This window comes from Bombyx mandarina, chromosome 01 (genome assembly GCF_030267445.1).
Source record: "Bombyx mandarina strain Sakado chromosome 01, ASM3026744v2".
Lineage (NCBI taxonomy): Eukaryota > Metazoa > Arthropoda > Insecta > Lepidoptera > Bombycidae > Bombyx > Bombyx mandarina.
The window spans coordinates 19,417,278-19,439,073 of record NC_143208.1 but is presented as its reverse complement, the minus strand read 5'-3'; the positions used below and the strand labels follow the sequence as shown (position 1 = coordinate 19,439,073).

Sequence of the window (21,796 nt, the reverse complement as noted above, 5' to 3'; positions counted from 1 at the left end):
TACAATATTAATTTCAATTTTATTAATGTCAAATTTATTTCGTACTATTTCATTGTTCAAAATCTACTATTTCTTATAAAATGCATTATAAATAGATTTTGGGTCTAGTATTCAGTTTGAATAATCAAATCAATGAAGAAAGAGCACAAATTTTAAATAGTTTTTAAAAAAATTGTGTGTAAAAACGTATAGACATGCTCAGCTTAAAACATTCGCAAAAGTTTATTATTTACATTAGAGCATTTTTTTCTTTTCAATATTCGTGTTACGTTTAACAATCTTTTTCTTTATTTTTTAATATCCATAAAACGTTCGGGTTTCAGTTTTTTACCCTGATAAATTTCATAACGATATATTCGTAGAGGCCTTGCTTAGTGATGCTCGTCAACAAATAAATGTTAAAAAAATAATATACAAATACAACTTAAGACTAACACCACAGAGGATACACTGAGTAATACATTTAAGTAGTGTCCATCATTGAGACAATTTGTGGATCGCGTCCGTTACCATTGGGTCGTCGAGGGCCAGCACGGCGACGGCACAGACTCTGCCCACGACACTCAGTTAAACATTACTGAGCTCGGGTCCTCGTTGTCCATATGTTTCACGTGACGGAGAACGTCCTTCTTAGTGATGACACCGAGCAGCCGCCTGTTCATTTACAAAACAAGTGTTATTCTTAATTGTTTTAATATAATTCTACAATTATAGCTGTTTTTTCATCTCACTAGAAGAAGCTGCTGTGAGTCCGCACGGGTAGATACCACCCTGTTTATTTCTGCCGTAAAGCAGTAATGCGTTTCGGTTTGAAGCGTGGGGCAGCCGTTGTAACTATACTGAGACCTTAGAACTCATATCTCGAGTTGGGTGGCGCATTTACGTTGTAGATGTCTATGGGCTCCGGTAGCCACATAACACCAGGTAGGCTGTGAGTAATACATTTTCATTATTTTTAATACAACAACATTTCACAAAAAATGAAATAAATTATTCCCTAATCAAATACTTTGATCGCATCTACTACAATTCCTTTGTTTTGTTAATAATTTTAAAATTAATAAATACTAACCCGTTATGTGTGACCAGAGTCTGGCGGAGTCCCAGCTTTCTGAACATGTCAACGACCGTTTCCATGGGAGTCTGATCAGTGACAGTGATGGGAGCCATGTCGAGGATGCGGCTGAGCTGGAGGTACGGCGGCGGGCCCGGCGGAGGAGCAATGTTACCGGCAAATATCACAACAGATTGACCAGTGATGCCTTCGATGGTGCGGCGTGCGTTTGCTACAAAATAAAGTTTTAAGTATCATTAAAGTTTATATAAGTACAATATACTATTAGGACAACAGATTAAAGACATCATAGACTATTAAAATAGTTTTTCAAGCAACTGTATTTCAAATCAAATTCTTTTTAGATTCTCACCAATAGCAAGATTCAAATCCCGTCGGAGCACAAATCCAACAAGGTACTGAGATTCCTTAGACACAACAACAGGATACCCATTGTGTTCGGTCTCCTTAAGCAGGGTCTCCACATCATCAACGGTCATCGAATCTTGAGTTATTACAGATAAAGTTTCATTCCGTCTGTTGACAAAGAAAGCAGTGGTCTTGAATAATAATCCTGTATTACTATGCTATAGAACTATACAATATAAATATAGGAATGAAATATCAATCGCAATGCATAGGTGAAAAGGAAATAAGCCAGGATTTACAACAACAACAAAAAAATGATAGCACTTGAAATGTCACAATAATTTCTATTTTAGCAATGCTTTAGGCAATTGATCATTATTTGAATTTAAAGCAAAGCTGGTTTCCTAGATCTTAATTAAACTTATTTTTAGGAAAGATAAGTTAATTTTTATCAAAACAATTTAAAAAACAAAAAAATTAATATTATTTTTAACCTTACCTAAATAGAGTATTGTCAAAATAACATGTCTAGGCAAAATAAGTTGAATACAATATAGTAAACAAATAAATCGCTCATAGCAAAGCAATGGCAAAATTAGGAACAAAACATAACAATTGGTATTCGCAATGCGTGCAGCATTAGACTTTATAATTCTAGGGGAAAATAATCATAAGATATAGCAAGGTTGGGTAGTTAAACAATAAGATCATATACATAATTAAATACGTTACAACAGCGCAGCCAATTTCAATATTTAGTATTCAGTATTAGGTACAGCTAAGCAAAGTGAATGACATGAAATTGCTATGGGTAAAGTATGACAAAAAACTTTTTATGCAGTGTGGATACTATGCGAATGCAAAATGTCATTATGATTCATGAAAACACTATTGTTATTAAACCAATTTATGCTATGTGCATACTCTTTCTTTACTAACTTTTGGTCATACATTAGTCATAACAATAACAATGTCGAAAAAATAGCAGATATTGGCTTAACAACTATGATGCATTGAGTGGATAGTGAATGACATAGTAGCACATTTATTAAAAAATAAATTAAATGAAAGTATTTTAGGACAGTAAAGGTTTACTTTTTAGTTACGTGCACTTTTTGATTTGATTAATAGGTTAAATGGCATAACTCTTTAATGACATTCTGATAATATGTGAGGGAACTGACTTAGGTTGCATGACGTCGGCGGCGAGAGATGTGTGCTGGAATTCATCTTTGCTATCCAGAAACGGATATCCGTTCAGAGCGATGTGTGCGTCATATATGCCTTGTCTGCCCAAAGCGTCTCCCACCCACTTGGAGGCCATGGCGGCCGCCATTAGGGGCACGATGTAGCGAACCCCGCCGGTCAACTCGAACATTATAACAACGAGCGAAACTGAAAAGAAAAATAATTTTGATGTACATTTTATTCAATGCAAATGACTTATTACATGTCGTATAATTCTATCTTGTGTAGTCTTTATTTTTTTTATTGGTTAGATGGGTGGACAATCGCACAGCCACATCCGGTGTTAAGTAGTTAATGGAGCCCATAGACATCTACAACGTAAATGCGCCACCCATCTTGAGATATAAGTTCTAAAGTCTCAAGTATAGTTACAATTAAATTATTAATTGTGTAGTGTTTTTATGAATGGTAAATTTCATCAAAGCTATATGAAAATTTTGTACTAACCGGTCATCCGCGTGACTCCACCGAGTACAGCCGCCGCTCCAACCATCGCGTATAGTCCAGGAGTTATACAGTCGTCGCCGGTTGAACATTCACCGGAGAAAAGCCAGATCTTCGGATAGGTATATGCCATTTGTTCAACACCTGTAAAAGGTCATGCATAACTGATGTATATTACACGTTCACGTACGTTTGTTTACAAAAATGTTTAAATGCAAAACTAATGAAAGTGAAATTTAAGCAAACAAATAGTTAATGAAGGAAGATTTTTAAACTATTATTTATATGAAGTCATACAGTGGTTCAAACAGCAGCTTATTTGTGAGTGGTCACAAATTGATAATATTTATTTATATATATTTTTATATGTATATATTTATGTATATATATTTATTTAAGTACGACCTGATGCTAAATAGTAGGACTGAGAACTGAATTAAATTCACACTCCTTTTTTGTTACATTATGTAATTGTAAAACGAACCGATGCCCACAATCCTGCCAGCAATGGCTCCGAGCGCGAGGCTGGGTATGAACAGTCCACACGGCACCTTGATACCGAACGTGAAGATGGTGACGACCAGCTTGAAGACCAGAGCGAGTACCAACAGCCAGATAGCGCGGTACACCCCAGCACCGGCTGCCGCCTTCTCTATCGCCGAATTCGCATCGGTGAAGTTACGATTGTAGTCACTGTTTTAAACAATAATGACTTAATTTGATAGAAACATTATACATTATGAGCTAAGAGTAGAGTTTACCGATGTTGGCAAATTCAAAATACAACATTTCTTTAATATCTAATGATTAATTAAGAAATGTGTTTGGGTTTAAAAAATATATTTTAATAGTCTCATTGAAGTACGAGAAATGGTTGGTGAGTAGTTTCAAGAAATGGATTAACGCTGGAATGGAGGAAATGACTGACTATTCATCAATTAGTCACAATCACAGTGAAGAGTGACCGAGTTCCACTATTTATAAACATTTTTTTTTTAAATTATCTGATGTATAATTTTAATTTTAAAATATTCAACTCAAGTTCACATCTCGGTTCCAAAGATAATTGGAAGTTAATCTGAAATACTCTATTAATGCAAATGGAAAGTATTACTTTTTTTTCTTTGATATTAGATCTTTAAACTTTCCCGACTGTAATAAATAAACTAAATTTATATAAACTTGTTTCTTTTTGGAAATTATGGTACGATTTTCTTTGTTTCACTGAATTTCATACTTGTTACTCTTTGGAATTGAGGTATTAGAATATTTTATATTTTAATAGAATTATATTTTAATATAATACCGAGCCTAACATTGTCGTTTTTATTAGATGTATTATAATACTAATGTATTATAAGCAGCAGCTTGGCTCTGCCCCTGGCATTGCTAAAGTCCAGGGGCGACGGTAATCACTCACCATTAGTTGGGCCGTATGCTCGTCTGCCTACGAGGGCAATAAAAAATATATAAAAAAACTGACCACAAAGGATCCGAGTTAGAGATCCCGCACTGGTTAAAAAGCAGGTATATGAGTTCGCTGGTGTTCATGCGCGTGTATGGGTTCGGGTAGGCCAGGATGGCGGTGATCAGCGTCACGACCAGTACTTCAGTCACCGGGTACTGTCCCAGCTTCGAGTACTTCCGGTAACGACACCAATAGATATTCGCTTTTATGAAGATCGTAGCGATGCAACCCTGCAATATATTTATAGGGATGAATAGCTGTTTGGTTTGGACATTTATCTTTGTAACTAAAGGTCTGTTTTATTTGATATTAGCATCAAACAATTCGATGTTCTTAATTGAACTCCAATTATGTTTACCCCATTCAAATAGCTAAAGAAGTTTTTCATTTCATAATATTTTTTAAAAATGGAATAACAATTATGAACTCACCCCGATAATACCGAGGCCAACAAACGGAATGAGTTCGAAGAAGATCCAGGGCTTGTTGTACTCGACGAAGAACAACACGGAGTGCTCGTTGCCGAACGGATTGATTGAGCGCAGTATGAAGGCGGCAATCAAAGCGCAGAAAAACGAACGCCAAAGGGTCTTCAGCGGGAAATAGTACGATACCTGATAAAAAGAAAATCATTTCAATGACATACCACCAATCAGAATTACGTTTTGAAGTTATAACCAGTGGGTTCTCTTATCTTTCCTCTAGTACATAGCTTCGCGGTATTTATTCGCAAGTTTGAAAATCGTCGTTGTCAAACCAAAATCTGCTATGTGCGCTTTTTGAGATTTTTACTTTTTTACCTTGTCGTTTAGTTCACAGCCCTATCTACCGTATAAAAAAAACTGTTATGTGTCTATAGCTTTAATATTTATTTATAGCTTTCATTTGATATAGTTCTTAAAAATTCACCTTCATATAAAAATTTATACGAAAATGTTTTTACTCGTTAATTCAAAATAGACTTTTTGCACATCGCAGATTTTGGTTTGACAGCGACGATATATTGCTATATAGCATCGAGAATGAGAAACTTGCTTCATAACTACAACATCATTGTTCAATTTGTTTCTATTATTATTACAGAATTGTATTATTGTATGTCAAAAAACTTTTTTTGGTCGTATTTTTTTTTATAGCCTTTGGGTGGACAAGCTCACAGCCCACATGGTGTTAAGTGGTTACTGGAGCCCATAGACATCTACAACGTAAATGCGCCACCCACCTTCAGATAAGTTCTAAAGTATCTAGTACAGTTACAACGGCTACCCCACCCTTCAAACCGAAACGCATTACTGCTTCACGGCAAAAATAGGCAGGGTGGTGGTACCTACCCGCGCGGACTCACAAGAGGTCCTACCACCAATAAAAGTACATTTACAATCGATAACCTTTTCAGTGCTGCCTGTTAAAATACTGGTTATACATCTTATCTTTGACAGTGGACTTTGATGATTTCGACACCGATGTCCTAAAGTGATGAAAGGGTGGTTAATTACCTCTTCCAGACTGAAGAGTACTCCACCGATGGGAGCTCCGAATGCGACGGACACTCCGGCGGCGGCGGCGGCGGACAGGATCTCGCGCTTCTTGGCCTCGTTGCGACCGTATTTCGGAAACAGGTATGATAGAATGTTACCTGTTGACACGTTGACTGTGTTAGACCCCCATACGCGACTGTTGACTGCCGCACAGTCAAAACCACGTTCTTTCGCTCGGTACGAAAAGCGACTATGTTTACATTTTTATGTGTAGAGAAGATATTAAAAAACAGACTTTTATAAGGCCTATTTGATGTAATATGCACTGTACAGAAATCCAAATTGCTTCGAAATGACCTCATACGCACTAGCTTAAATTCTCTCAAAAATGGTCCCGCAATTAACGTGTTAAGAGATCGTTTTGAAAAATTGCGAATCAATCTTTAGCGATTAGCAGGAATATTCTGTTCAAATTAATACAAAATTAACTTATAGTATAGATATGTACTATAACGCAGCGCGTGATTTAAGTGATTCAAAGTAACGTTAATTGAACTTCATTCTGAATATCGACTAATGAAACTTCATAAGTTATTCACAATCTCATTTCTCGAATACGTATAAACGAAATTATTATTTTTATAGACAAAAACTGATGATGTTGAACTGATAAAATTGAAACAGGTGTTAAAAAATCACATAGTACCCCTTTCAGTCTGCCAAAATAAGAAGCTTTAATAAAAGAACATGGTACCTTAGCATAAAATAGTATAGGACTCTACATACAAAACAAATTTTAATCGAAACTTCGCTAAAAACAGGTAAGTTAACCTTGTAATACATGACTCATGTAGATACTTTAACACTACTGAATATCGTTGATTCTCAATCCAATATCGATAGTATCGAGTTTCCTTATTCTCAAAAGTCAATATTATTAGTAATGTTTCCAGTGGAGGCTGATCGCAGTTTTACTGAGAATTTCAGTTTGGAATAAATGTTTTCAAATTTTAAATTGTCATTTGGTCTTATAGTTAATCTCTGATTTAAATGGCTTCAAAAAAAAAAACAATCTGGTCGTTCAAAATTTTTTCGTAGTCAGTTTAGTATGTACGATTGTATAAATTTTCAAATAATCCATATTCAAATAAATAAAATACGCCTAAATAATTTTGTTAATAATGCACGGAAAAACACATACATCGTACATTATTAAAATTTGTATCTATATGTATACACATATACCTAGTCAGGTCATAAGTATTGTCACACAGTAAAAACTTTTCTTTTAGAATGCTGGCCACAAAAAAGTTTATTGAATTAGAATTTCGAATTGTTCATGAAAATAAAAATGTATACTTTTAGAATTATACTCATTTTTAGATATATGGAGTGGACGCTTAAAGAAGACCGTGTTGCAGTTATTGCGTTGCATCGTTGCGGTTACGCGCCAATTCAAATTTTTAACATACTGAAAATTTTGAATATAACCAAAAGATTCGTTTATCGTACCATCAAACGATACAATGAAGACTCTAGTGTAGATGACAGGTCAAGAAGTGGAGGCCTCGGTCTGTTAGGACTCCAGCAGTGATAAAAGCTGTGAAGGCGCGAATTCAAAGAAATCCCAAACGTAAGCAGAAACTGTTGGCCCTTCAGATGGGGTTAAGCAGAACCACGGTGAAAAGGGTGTTAAATGAAGACTTAGGGCTTCGGGCATATCGAAAAAAAACAGGACATCGTTTGAATGCTCGTCTAATGGACCTGAGACTGAAGAGATGCCGCGCTTTGTTGAAGCGGTACGCGGTAAAAAAATATCGGGAAATTCTTTTTTCGGATGAAAAATTTTTTACCGTAGAAGAGAGCTACAACAAACAAAATGATAAGGTGTACGCACACAGTAGTGAAGAAGCGAGCAACCGTATTCCGCGTGTCCAACGAGGTCATTTTCCATCCTCGCTCATGGTATGGTTGGGAGTTTCTTATTGGGGCTTAACACAGGTACATTTTTGTGAGAAAGGTGTAAAAATGAATGCAGTTGTGAATCAAAATACAGTCCTGACGAACCTTGTGGAACCTGTTTCTCATACCATGTTCAATAACAGGCACTGGGTATTCCAACAAGATTCGGCGCCAGTTCATAGAGCGAAGAGCACACAAGACTGGCTGGCGGCGCGTGAAATCGACTTCATCCGGCACGAAGACTGGCCCTCCTCCAGTCCAGATTTGAATCCGTTAGATGACAAGATATGGCAACTCTTGGAGGAAAAGGCGTGCTCAAAGCCTCATCCCAATTTGGAGTCACTCAAGACATCCTTGATTAAGGCAGCCGCCGATATTGACATGGACCTCGTTCGTGCTGCGATAGACGACTGGCCGCGCAGATTGAAGGCTTGTATTCAAAATCACGGAGGTCATTTTGAATAAACTTTAGTGTCATAAGAATCTATGTTTTGTTAAGTTCATTTTGGTATATGAATGGTTACATAATGAATAAACTTGTTTCAATTATTTTACATTAAACATGTGACAGAATTTATGACCTGACTAGGTATAATGTCTATTCCTAGCAGACGTGTGCATACCTAAAAAATTATTAGAAATATTAATTTCGATTGACATAATTTATAAACAGCTCTTACAACTGTGTATAACATGTTTTTGTATCTTATTAGACGGTGTCTATTAAAGATTAAAAAGTCATCGGTTCTACTCATTTTCTTAATCAGAACGGAACCCGTGAAGACAAGTTAAATGACGTCCGTAAACAGCCTTAGCCAATGTCTTAATAGAGGCATCGATCAATATTTGTTACAGATAGAGAATCGATACTAGCATATGACTTTTCACATCGTATATTAAGTTGGCTTGGCGATGTAAAGGCTTACTATAGAGCCATCCTATTTTTCTTATTGGTTTTATATTAAGGTATAAAAGATTACATTCTAAGCAACAGGTGATAGGTATTTAAGATCACAGTTTCATTTTTTTCAAATCGCTTAAATAAGCGATAGCGAAGAGATTTATATTAATACAACTGTGTAAGGTAACGGTGTAAAGTTAAGAAGGAAATGAGCTCCCCTCTAGGGTGTTTCTCGGACGCTACGATATGTTCTTCTTTAAACGAGGTTTGTGGAGAGTACTTAACGGCGGGCAGAAGGTTGGTTCTGCCCTTGGCATTGATGTCCATGGGCGACGATATCCACTTACTATCAGGTGGGCCGTGTGCTCGTCTGCGTACAAGGGCAATAAAAAAGTCGAACAATTTAATTTCAATTGTCTTTGCTCAGTATTGCTTATCGTGTATGAAGAAAAGTTGAGCGTTGTTGGATGTCGAGTAGCTGGAATGGGTGGTGCAGAGCAGTGCCCATGACTTAAGTGCAAAATGTCACCTTAAAAGTTCATTTTAAGTAATCACATTTAATGTCGTTGCTTAATATAAACTTTTAATTTATTAAATTTTTTCCGATATATTTTTATAGTATATCACCCAACCCTATAAAATGCCGAAAGTAATATAACCCTGTCATTGAACGCAGCCTTTGCTTGAATAATAGACGTCGTGTTTACTAAATTATCACCTAAAGTACAATACGTTTATCATAATACAACAGACGGTACAATCATAATACGAGACATTTGTATTTTTATAAACGTAACACGACTGAACACAAAACAATGATAAGGAAACACAACGTGCACATTCATTAGAGGAACAGATTATATAAGTGACAAATGAGGCAGGGCTTTTCTAGGTCTTTTTTTTATATGTGGATATATTTTATTCGGTTTTGACAGTATAGTTAGATTAAGGTCCGAAAAACTGGTTTTACTTTAAAAAGAATATCGCTTGGATGGTCCGCCTAGTGTTAAATGCTTAACGGAGTCCAGAGATATCGCCACCCACCTTGAGATATGAATTCTAAGACTTTATATGTACATATATTACGACTGCCCGTAAGGTGGGACTGTCTTTGTAAACCGGAACGCATTACAAACACGATAAGATATTGTGCTGTAAAAACATGGCATATACAAAATAGTTGTTTAATAGAAAAATGTACTTTTTGCAGTATTCATAATAATTGAAAGTAAATTAATTCTATACTAGAGGTCCTGCAGTAGTCGAAATTCGACTATAATTAATTGGAATTGTAAATTTGTACACTATTATGATTGTATTTTATACTTCCATAATCACAAATTTTGCCACGACTACACTATAAAAAATATTAACAAAGACAAACAATATGTAATCTTTTCTCAATTTGAAAACAGACGTCAAGAACAAAAGATTGACAATAAATAGTATGCATGCGTGTGTGCGTCAAATACATGGTATGTAGTGTGTGTAATGTTTTCTTTATTGATTTAATGTATCTTTTATGCTTTATTTAAAAAAAATATTAGCATTGTGCACTTCTTCTCTGCATTCTCTATAAGTGTGGAAAATTTCATACTCCTCCGTCCGCGCAATTTTCGTAAAAAGGGATACAAAGTTTTTGCTTCACGTATTAATATATATAGATTATTATTTAATTGTAAAAGTTACATCAAGGCTTAAAAACGTGTAGCGACAGAATTAGGCGGGACGGTGTTGCCTACCCGTGTGGTCTTACAAAAAATCATAACCACCAGTAATTGAGCAAAATCATAATTTTGCGTGATTGATTTTTACTAGACGATATTATTGTTTCGTCGTGCAAGTCATTCGTGAACGTAAGTTAAGTACGTATTTAATAAGAAAAATCGGTAGCAGTCTACAGGATTTGAACCCCGGCGCAGTTAAATAGCACGATTCGAGAACATTGGACGTAAACTTATCCTAAAGCCTAGGACGACTTCAGATGACGACTGTTATTAGATTTCTCTATAATATGTGCATTAGCTCAGTTTGATTTATAATTTGGGTTAATTAAGAATACATTTCGTTTTATGCTTTTGAAAATACTTTCTACTGCTACTTTTACCAATGTCTGTCAATAAAATATCTTCAATAATTAACATCTAGTAGCCTACTCATACTTACGATAAATTGTTTTTTTTTTCTTAACCATTCTATTTTTTTTACTTGAAAACAAAATCTTTCTGCTTTTTAATAAAGCTTGCTACAAAAGCGTGTTTTTTAAACTAGTATTCTTATATAATCACTTATCCTGAGTGATTCAACATTTCAAAACGGCCGCCGCTGGGGCTGCATGTTTAAGCTTTATTAATTGAGGCTTGTTCTGTTATAAACATCAACTAAAAGCTTTTTTTGGAATTTCATTCCTAATGGAATAAAATAAAGGATGAATGATTATATAAACTCATATTTTCAAAGTTGGCAGCACGAAATTCGATGTTTTTAGGAAATTCATCACTTTCAAAGGGAAACGAATAAAATTCAATATTGAAACTTAGTTAATATTTTTTTTTATATATAATACGTATACAATTGCCTACTGTAACGTGTTTTAGCACAATATCCGGATTCAGCCGAGCGAAACTGAGATCCGGCGTCCGTTGTTCATAAAGTTATAAACTTACCAAGGCAGCTGGCAATGTGCACCATAGGTCCTTCCTTCCCCAAAGACAGTCCCGATGACACAGACAGTATGAGTCCTACCACTTTGATGATAAGGGTCCACTTGCCGAGATATCCTCGGATAATGAAACCACTTAGTATGGTCTTAATTTCGGGGATACCTGGTGATAGAAACGGTAATCATAAAATTGAACATTGCTATCAATTTTTTTCCCCCTACCTATACGCTGGTAGCTTAAGAGGCAATTTCAGCTACGCCCAGATAGCTAGGTGAAACCACGGGTTCAATCTGAGAGACTTTGCTAACACTAATGCAAGAGCAGTGTTTTGTAGAGTCTACAACCAGATCGGAATTGGGACCCACTAAGATCCGGCGAGAAGCTCGGTGGGCTGTGCCTATGGGCTAGTTCGCTCGTCGTAATCAAAAATTTCAACGATGACGGTGACCGGTGCTTGGAGATCCTAAGAGTACAGAGAGTGGATCCGGGAGATCCAACAAGACATGTTTTCGACAAGAGCGGATTTGCGCTGCCCCGTCGCTTGGGTCGGAATAATTAACAACGGCCACGGTAAGAGGGTTATGGTGTCAGACCGCTAATCAAATTCAAGATAGGGTATAACGGGTGGGTATAACACCACGTTTTTAGATGCCTGCCAGTTAGTTTGCAAGTGCTCAGAGTAAATGTAACTGCTGCGAATCTGGTGTGGCTGATGTCTATGGGCGACGAAGACCACTTTCCACCAGGTATTTTACACTGGAGGATAGGATTATTTGATTAATGTCTGCTTCACAATAGTGTAACAGTTCAATGACATCCAGTGCCGAATAGTTAATCTGATGGCAATAATTGACTCATCTTAATTTTGCAGTTATTACATTGAGTTGAGTTACATATTATATGTTTATAAATAAAATAATATAAGGCAAAACAGTTAGAAACCATTTTTCCTCTGTTTGTCCACCAGTATATTTTTTTGTGTAGAAAGTTTGTTATATTGATAACAAACTTTCAAAATAGCAATACAAAAACAAATAAATACATTTTTCTGACATAAAATCAATTTAAATCTTGAAGTATCAATGATTATGGTCGACTTTTTGAAATTAGTAATAGTAATATCTCACCAGAGCCACATGCATAGGGCGCGAACATTCTTACGAGCGACGCTGAAAGTGCAGCGAATATCAAAGCCCATAATATATAAAAGAGATAACTGATGATGTAAGCTCCAGCACCATCACCTCGGTCGCCAAAAACTTGAGGCCAGGTGAGCCACTGTGGAACAAAACATTACTAAGAAATTAAATAACATATACGTACATAGAAAATTACACATAAAACTTAACAATAATATCTACGATACTCAAACTGTATTCACGATTCGAATGTTTTTTAAGCTTTATATTATTGTAATATATTTTTATTATTATTATTTTTTATTGATTAGATGGGTGGACGAGCTCACAGCCCACCTGGTGTTAAGTGGTTACTGGAGCCCATAGACATCCACAACGTAAATGCGCCACCCACCTTGAGATACAAGTTCTAAGGTCTCAAGTATAGTTACAACGGCTGCCCCACCCTTCAAACCGAAACGCATATAGTTTATACAATGAAAAAACGCGATATAAAATAGTCAAAATAACTTTTAAATAAGTCTATGATCCGCAATAACGCAAATATAATAGACTAGTATTCAGTTTTCGTTAGGCTATTATTATAATTTTATACTCTCAGAAGTTTCAATTACTTATGATTTTAATATGAAGTAATACATGCAAGATGAGTCTATTCAAGTAGTTTTAGTTAAAGTTTGAAGTCATTGTGGCCTAAAGGACCAGACGCCTGTTGCATTCATATCAAACAATACAATTGAGGCGGTGTTTGAATCCGCCCAGGCCGCGATTTTTCTAATGAAATATGTACTAAACAAATATTCAGGAACAACTTTCACGACAAAGGAAGAACATATAGTATAATATAAATCAAATCAAATCTCCAAGAATTATAATTTAAAAAAGAAATAAAAAAGAATACAATAAATTTTGAATCAATCAGCACTGCAACCAAGTTCTAAATATTTCTTTTACAATTTATCAGTAGATCTTTAGGAATCTCTTTGGTGTCTTTTACTATACATTTATATAGTTGATATTGAACAATTTTAATTTAAACTATATTAATACTTAACAGAATATAAATTAAAATAAACTTTTTTTTAAATAGTTTACTATAACTAACCTGTGAGCAATTCCCACTGTCGAATGTAGTATTTGTGTCTGACCAGCAGCATTGTTCTCGATTAAACCAAAACGCAGCTGGACAAATTCCAAATTTCAGATCTGTCATCCATGAGGCACCAATGTCAATTACTCCTGCCACTATCCCAGTTGCTACTCCCACAAGCAATACACAAACCCATCCAGACCAGGCATCATGGGCACCCTACATGACAAATGTTTAAATATATTTAATATTTTTATTATAGTTTAAATATTTAATTAAATTAATTAATACTCATTAAACAGTTTAATAGTTTATCTGACAATGTGATATAGCAATGCGTGTGAAGAAAGTGTGTTTAATTTTTATTACAATTTTAGATTACTTTGCATCTTATGTCAGTATTATTGGTTTAATATTTAATACATATTTCATGTAACCAATTACAACAAATGGTTTTAGGTTGACTTTATTGGATCAACTTATCAATTAAATAATTTCATGTACATACTTTGATTAAATCCCATATTGAGTCCTGTCTCTTCTTCACAATATATCTATGTCGCATGCGATCTCTCGCAATATCTCTTTGCCAATCAATAGTATGGAAATCTTCATATTGTCCAATTCCAGGAATATCATCATCACCTACACAGATACATATTATTATTATTATTATTAGCCATTTAGAATCTCATATTAGGAGTATATTATTCTTTCTTTTAATCAATAACTGTAAAGTTTACAATGTTTGTTTCATAAATGTACTTATAATTTGCACAAAGTACAAACACAAAAGGAAAATTATTGGCTAATCTAAAATGTAGTTTTGTATCATTTATTAATTCTATGACAATGACAAATAGTATATTGGTTTGTATATTATTTTATACTACATATTTCATACCATACATGATTATAAATTAAGTATTTTCTATAGGATTATGTTTGTAAAATTATGTCTATCAAATATATGTATTGGGAAAGCTTGAGAAGTATTTTATTTAAATATAAAACTGATTGATAACTATTGAAGTCCAAAATCAAATTATTAGGATATATATTTTCTTTAATGTGATGAAATTTAAAAAAAGTTGTTGACTAACTTTTGTTTCTTTTTTACAATCCAATAACATATTTTACAATACCATAATAATATAAGAATACATTAGTCTTTATTAATAAAAAAAGACAATTCATTATTCTAAAAGTATTCCTATTGAATTTAAAGGTAATTTCTTGTATTCTAAATATCACGTGATCAAAAATAATGAATGTGACACGTTCAACTGAAGTTAATTTCGTAATTTCGTACACTCTAGAAATGACTAACTAGTCTTTATTCTACAATATACTCTTTATATAAAAAATTTTTTATACCAACCTTGCATTCCTGAGAACATAATTGTGTCCCCTGAAAGAATTTATTTCAGAAATGAATATAATTAATCATTAAAATAATCACACGCTGCTATCCACTGTAAATAAATGAACAAGGCAAAAACCACGGATAAATTATGTTTGAAAACCTAAAAATAATATCACAGTTCTATAGCTTTGTTGTTAAGGACACTGACAACATTAAAACAAAAGAAATCGTCTGTTTTATTGTACACAATCACAAGTTGTAAACTGATAAAAACATTTTATTACGATTTCGGATTGACGTAGAGTCGCGGACTGTCGCCGTCGTCGACCGTCAGACTGTCAAACTAGGATAGGTAGGTTAATCTGTACCACCACTACTCTGTAGTCATGATTGGTCGTGTTGCTATCAGTACTTCTATAAAAATCTACTACTTAATCAATGTAGGAATACTGTTCTGAAATTAATGACTAACTGTTAATATATTAAGGTAATATGTAATAATGTAATATATTACAAATGTACTAGTAGTATTAACAGGGATGTTGACTAAACTTGTTTTTTAAATAAATGGAATATTTACAGAATCAAAAAGAACAGTATTTAGAATGCCTTCAGAAATTACTAGATTAACTGACGGTAATAGGAACCGGACACTAACAACAAAATATATTAATATGATAGTCAGAGACGTTAATTCAATTCAAGCAATCACTTGAACCACTATTGCTGTCAAATATTAATGAATCACTTATATTTTAAATTATTAATCTTATATCTCTTATTTTCTAGAGAGTTTCAAGCTAAACATCAGTCAGATCATGACGTCTAGCTATGCAAATGACTTTTAAATATATATTTTTTTAATTAGAAACCTTAAGATTTCCTCTTGTTAATACACAATTACAACGGAACATATTACGAAGTTGATCCTCTGAATTTCAATTAAATGAAATATTGTACAAAGTATTTAAATGAGGAAAATACAATCGAGATTGAATCGATATCATTTTTTCTGATTTCTACTGCTAAAAAAACAGATGCCTGGTTTACTCGTATTAAACAATACGTCTTTAGTATTCCAATCCCGCAGGTGGGTTCCAAATTGAAAGAAACCCCAACTTCACACGTGTTAAATACTTCAACGATAAAACAACGACAGCGTGTAAATTGAAACCCACAAATTTGTAAAGCGTTAATACTGATTGTAGGGCGTATTGTAAGCCCGCATGGGTAAATACTCCCATCCTGTGTGTTTAGCCGCGTCATTCGACCCAGCTGGAAAGGTGGGACAGCTGTTATACAATACAATTGATGAACCTTTCGTGAGCGACTATCACTGTCTGGGGCCCCGGTAACCACATAACACTACTTCTACTAGCCGTCAGCTCGTTCAATCATTTCGAGAGTATAAAATACATTTAGACCTTTCTATTTTTCATTGTAGATCGTTAATATCAATTGAATCTACAAAAAACATCATCTGAGTGCAATCAGCGCAGAAAGTCAAACAAGCATGCCGACCGATAAAATTAACATTTAATTATTGCTAGTAATTGAATACAATGTAAACGATAATGAATATCAGTGAACCGCAATATTTTCATAAATATCGAAGTTAATGAGGAGGAGGTCGAGCCAATGAATCACAAACTTATAGATATTATGTCTACTGTGTTACAATAATAATCTCACTCGAGGCTTCAGCTGAAAATCAGCTCAGCAATCTACTTTTTCATTTGCTGAACTGATGCTTTTTGGTATCACAGTACCATTTTTTTCATGTTTGTTTTCTTTTCGAATACCTACCGTAGAAACGATCGATCAACTCTCGATTTGAAATCCATCATGAGTTTAAATTACTTCTAGTCCTGGATCTCACGGGGTTCTTGTTTTTTGGCCCCCACATTCAACTCTTTAATTACAAATTTATTATACTTTTAACGAACTCTGTAAGCTAGTCTTGGAATTAAATTTAAACTTACTTTAATTGTGGTTTCGCTTGTAACACTTGTAACTATTATAGTTACTATACTATTATAGTTACAAGTATATTATTTCTATTACTTACTGTACACATTGTACTTTTGTATAATATTCAGTAATATAATATTATCGGATTAAACTCCTTAATTTTTGTCTCATTATTCGTATGAAGTGAGTGATTTTCAAACTTTAAAAGTATGGTACACATTATTTTTTAAATATCATACACAAACCGCGTTGATTTTAAGAAAACTTGACGTTACTGCTAGTTGGCAACAAACCGACGACGCGAAGCCATCACGTGATAGCGTGATAGACTTTCCACTTCCTATTATTACAAAAACATAGTTGTGCAACTTATTTTACTATCAAGGTCGTACGATCATACCCGATATTAAAGCCTGATTAAATGCATGAAAGTTATACTTTTCTCATCAATGCACATTTGCTATGAATTCTTATTTATTGTAATTTTTTTTTTCTTACTTGATAACGCCTTAGATTATTAGATAATTAGTTCATTGGTAGGTTTATTTAATAAAAAATTATATCCGCTAATAATGCATATTATAATTTATAGTAAGCCAAAATTTTTGCAGCGAAATTTTCTTCAGTACCGACTTGAAACTCTATAAAACGAAAAACTTACACATAACACCAAACGGGCGGAGAGCCTGTTGACGCGTCTAGACCAATATAGATTTATAAAAATAAGCAATTTTACCTACATCGTCTGGAACGAGTGGCTCCCTTTCACTTCCATTCTCTGAACTTTCCATTTGAATGTTTAAAACACTGTTTTCATCAAAAACTAAAAGTGAACTGAACGTGTATCTTATCGATATTCGGATGTATCAGTATCGTTATCAACAAAAATCTTATCGGCCTAAATGCATTACATGTACTTTCTATTAGTGATTAGACGATTGGGCACTCTTCTAAGTAACACTTACGCAATTTATGAAATTCAAAACATATATGTAAGTTTCCATAAGTAACTTTAACTCTTTACGGCTTTAGCTCTACCTATATTTTTACGGACTGTTGTTGTCTAAATTTTGCTGAAATATAATATACAATGTTTATAATATTTCATAATATTTATTTTGATTGTTATCATTGAAATTGTAGAAGACTACTATTTTACATAATTAGATGGGCTATAGGATACTACTTGAGAACGCTTCAAAGCCCGTACCTTCAAAGGTACACACAGCATTTGATGAGTTTTCACTGTAGGTCATGGACAACAGCATCGCCATCGTATTGGGCAGAGTCAGTAAATTCTTGACCAACGAGGCGAGTCTAAGTCACTAAAGTTTAGGTACGCATAAAAATTGCCAACTGTGCATGATGCTGTGTACTATTATTAAAAACTAACTCACGTAAATGAATTACTCATACTACAACATCACAAATCTACAATGTTCACAACTACAGAGTCGTGATTGGATAATACCTATTCTCTGAGATGTGCATAATAGAGTGCCATCTATTCTCAGACATGTGAAGGACGTTACAATAATATAATAGGAAGTACTGAATTATCCAATCTGCACTCGTATTCGTTGCATTGATAACGTACCTGTCGACGATCCGAAAAACTGAGCAATGTATGCTTGCAATGCAGAAAAAAAACATTGGTCAGTATAATATGTGTGTTCGCGTTTTTTTTTTAATTATTAAATATCATATCTATATTTATAAAAATTAATTGCTGTTCGTCAGTCTCGCTAAAACTCGAGAACGGATGGATCGATTTGGCTAATTTGGGTCTTGAATTATTTGTGGAAGTCCAGAGAAGGTTTAAAAGGTAGATAAATATGAAAATGCTCGGAATTAAATAAAAATAACAATTTTGTTTTTCCATTAATGTGTTCCCCGTCGGACAGATTCCTTTTGTTTGTTTTAAGTTTATTTTATACAAAAGTTTAGGTCCTTTATTTATCGATTGAGGCACTACGAAGTAAGCCGGGTCAGCTAGTTATATATAAATCAAAGTATTGTAATTGAATTTATTTTAGTAGGTTTTGAAAACTTTTAACACTAAAATTTTGGTGGTCACGAATAAGTGGAGTACGGGGTGGCGGCGGCGTGACCAAAACAGAGTTCACTGTTCAGTTATCTTCGTAGAGTTCAACAAATAAATCCTGACCCTAGTACAAGGAATTCCTAGTTTACGTAAAATATAAAAAAAAGTTAAATACGATTTTCTCCTTTCTCGTGTTCTTTTTTAAATAGCTAATGACTCACGTGTTATCAAGAAAATATATTTGGAATATCAGTTTTTTTTCCACTCAAAATGTTAATTAGGAAATAAAAATTAAAATGTTAAACATAGCATAAATCAAATCAAATAAAAAAAAACAGTATAAATGAAGTACATACGGTGTGAACGTCAAAAATAAACTACCGCCAATTCACAAAAACTAGCATCCGTCCTGAAAAGAACTGGCAAGAAAATCAGCGGGCATGTCTTTTTTTTTAAATATTAGTTTATTTTTTTAAAACGTTAGATTTTATTTAAAATAAATATAATAATAAATCTTGTAAATATACAATCTTTGATTGTCACTGACAATCTTTAGGTGATTATGGTATTTCGCCCATTGAGTGGACACTCGCATAAGTTGAAGCCTCATGGATGTCCAAAAAACGTACTTAAAGTAAAATCACGAAAGAAAAAGTAGCATTAGGGTCGCTTCGACTACATGTATCTCTATAAATATAGAAATGAAAGATAGTACAGGTAAAAGTAGCGTTCAATTACCTGTCCCTCCCCTTGAGCAAAGGATCTTCGAGGTAATAACCACTTAACGCGAATCTACTGACTAGGGAAATCAATATCGTAATATTACAGAACAGCTTTCATTAAAGCGATTTTTATTATTGTATTACTCATTCATATTTTATTTTCTTTGTTTATTAAACAGCAATTCTATATATAAAAACCACGCAAAAGTTGGCAACCACAGGTTGTACAGAAAGGGTAAATATAGAAAATGTTCCATGATAAAGGAAAAACTGTACTGTCTCAAATTTTAAATAAGATATTTTATAGTTAAGTAGTTTTCTGTATTGTATTTGGGTGGATCTTTGGGCATTACTAAGTTGAATAGAATGTTACGATTTTTCTTTACAGTTACATTGGTTCAAAAGAGGCTGCTTTCCTTAGATTGGATTACCATTGAGTTTCTAAAGTGTCTAAAGTGGCAGGTCAAATTAAAAGTGCTTGTATTACCTGACATACGAGTATTACTTTGAAATTTCGATTCTCTGTAACTCTGCTTCTTGATGAAGTTTAAGCAATGATACACACCTTAAGACCTGTTCAAAAATGTGCCAACGCCTACGCAGATTCAGAGTTGCTGACAGCAATCGGCGACGACAAGGATTGCCATCCGCAACATATTGCTTGCGAAGTTTTCATGGGATTGTAAACTGTGAAGCGAGCCGGCCGGTTTGGGACAGTCCATGTGCATAGGCCACACATTCTACTGATGCTATCTAAGGAATGAGTCGGTCCGATCATTAACAGACTATTTTAGTCCACTGTTGGACATACATTGAACAAAGACACGCCACGTGATTTGATCCTGGCGAAACTTCATTCCGGTATCTCCGTCTTCCAAGGGTAGGGTTTTTGGGCGTTGGTCCGAAATTTCATACTAATTGTAATGAGAGAACTTATGTTTGATTTTTAACGTGACCCTTTGAAATTACACAGAGAAAGGAGACTGGTTTTTATTGAGTAAGCATTTTTTTTTTTTATTGCCTTTGTAGGCAGACGAGCATACGGCCCACCTGATGGTAAGTGGTCACCGTCGCTCATGAACGTCAGCAATGCCAGGGGCAGAGCCAAGCTGCTGCCTACCGTTAAGTACTCTCCGCAAGCCTCGTTTGAAGAAGGACATGTCATAGCGCTCGGAAAACACCGTGGAGGGGAGTTCATTCCAAAGCCGGATGGTACGTGGCAGAAAAGATCTTTGGAAACGCACTGTCGATGAACGTAGTGGTTCCAGATAATATGGATGAACTCTGCTCCGATGGCGGGAGGTGCGATGATAAAAAGGAGATGAAGGGATCATCTCGAATAATTCCTCAGAGCATTCCCCATGGACCATACGGTATAAAACACAGAGAGAACCGAAGTCCCTCCGTAGACCCAGAGGTTCCAAGCGATCCGCGAGAGCGGGACTATCGACCATCCGAACAGCCCGTTTCTGTATAGAGTCAAATGGAAGTAGCTGGTATTTGGGAGCCCCAGCCCAGAGGTGAGAGCAGTACTCCACGCGAGGCCGGACCTGCGCTTTATAAAGTGCAAGTCTCTGCCCAGGCGTGAAATACCGCTTCGCTCTGTTGAGGACTCCCAACATTTTAAAGACCAATTTGGCTTTACCTTCCAAATGACTCCGAAATTGGACATCGCTCGAAATATCGACCCCCAGAATCCCCATACTCGCGGAAAGCTGCAGGGTTACTCCTTGAAATTCCGGCGCAATGACAAAAGGGTCCTTCTTCGCAGTGAACGCGCAAACCTGTGTCTTCAATGGGTTGAACTGAACTGAATTCAGTTTACCCCACTTGGAGACCCGCCCCAGAGAGTTCTCCACTTCAGACACAAGTTTTAA

At 34.9% G+C, this 21,796-nt stretch overlaps 1 protein-coding gene across 5 annotated transcripts in view; it reads right to left on the bottom strand.

Annotated features, from left to right (window-relative positions):
• Positions 1–280: 280 nt before the first annotated feature.
• Positions 281–21,796, bottom strand: part of ClC-c (chloride channel protein 3) — a 34,060-nt gene continuing 12,544 nt past the window's right edge. For 2 of the 5 annotated variants that reach the window (XM_028171110.2, XM_028171112.2), the window contains 15 exons: positions 18,751–18,783; positions 15,198–15,227; positions 14,325–14,461; positions 13,832–14,035; positions 12,715–12,865; positions 11,591–11,749; positions 6,080–6,219; positions 5,015–5,197; positions 4,599–4,813; positions 3,600–3,808; positions 3,119–3,259; positions 2,608–2,818; positions 1,428–1,591; positions 1,073–1,286; positions 281–654 (listed from right to left, as the gene is read on the bottom strand). In XM_028171110.2, coding sequence (XP_028026911.2) covers positions 564–654; positions 1,073–1,286; positions 1,428–1,591; positions 2,608–2,818; positions 3,119–3,259; positions 3,600–3,808; positions 4,599–4,813; positions 5,015–5,197; positions 6,080–6,219; positions 11,591–11,749; positions 12,715–12,865; positions 13,832–14,035; positions 14,325–14,461; positions 15,198–15,227; positions 18,751–18,783 — 2,282 coding nt within the window. In that variant the 3' untranslated portion in view covers positions 281–563. Of the gene's footprint in view, positions 655–1,072; positions 1,287–1,427; positions 1,592–2,607; positions 2,819–3,118; positions 3,260–3,599; positions 3,809–4,598; positions 4,814–5,014; positions 5,198–6,079; positions 6,220–11,590; positions 11,750–12,714; positions 12,866–13,831; positions 14,036–14,324; positions 14,462–15,197; positions 15,228–15,342; positions 15,428–15,466; positions 15,533–18,750; positions 18,784–21,796 lie in introns of those variants that run through there. The other 3 variants (XM_028171113.2, XM_089731980.1, XM_028171111.2) reach the window with 3 other exon arrangements.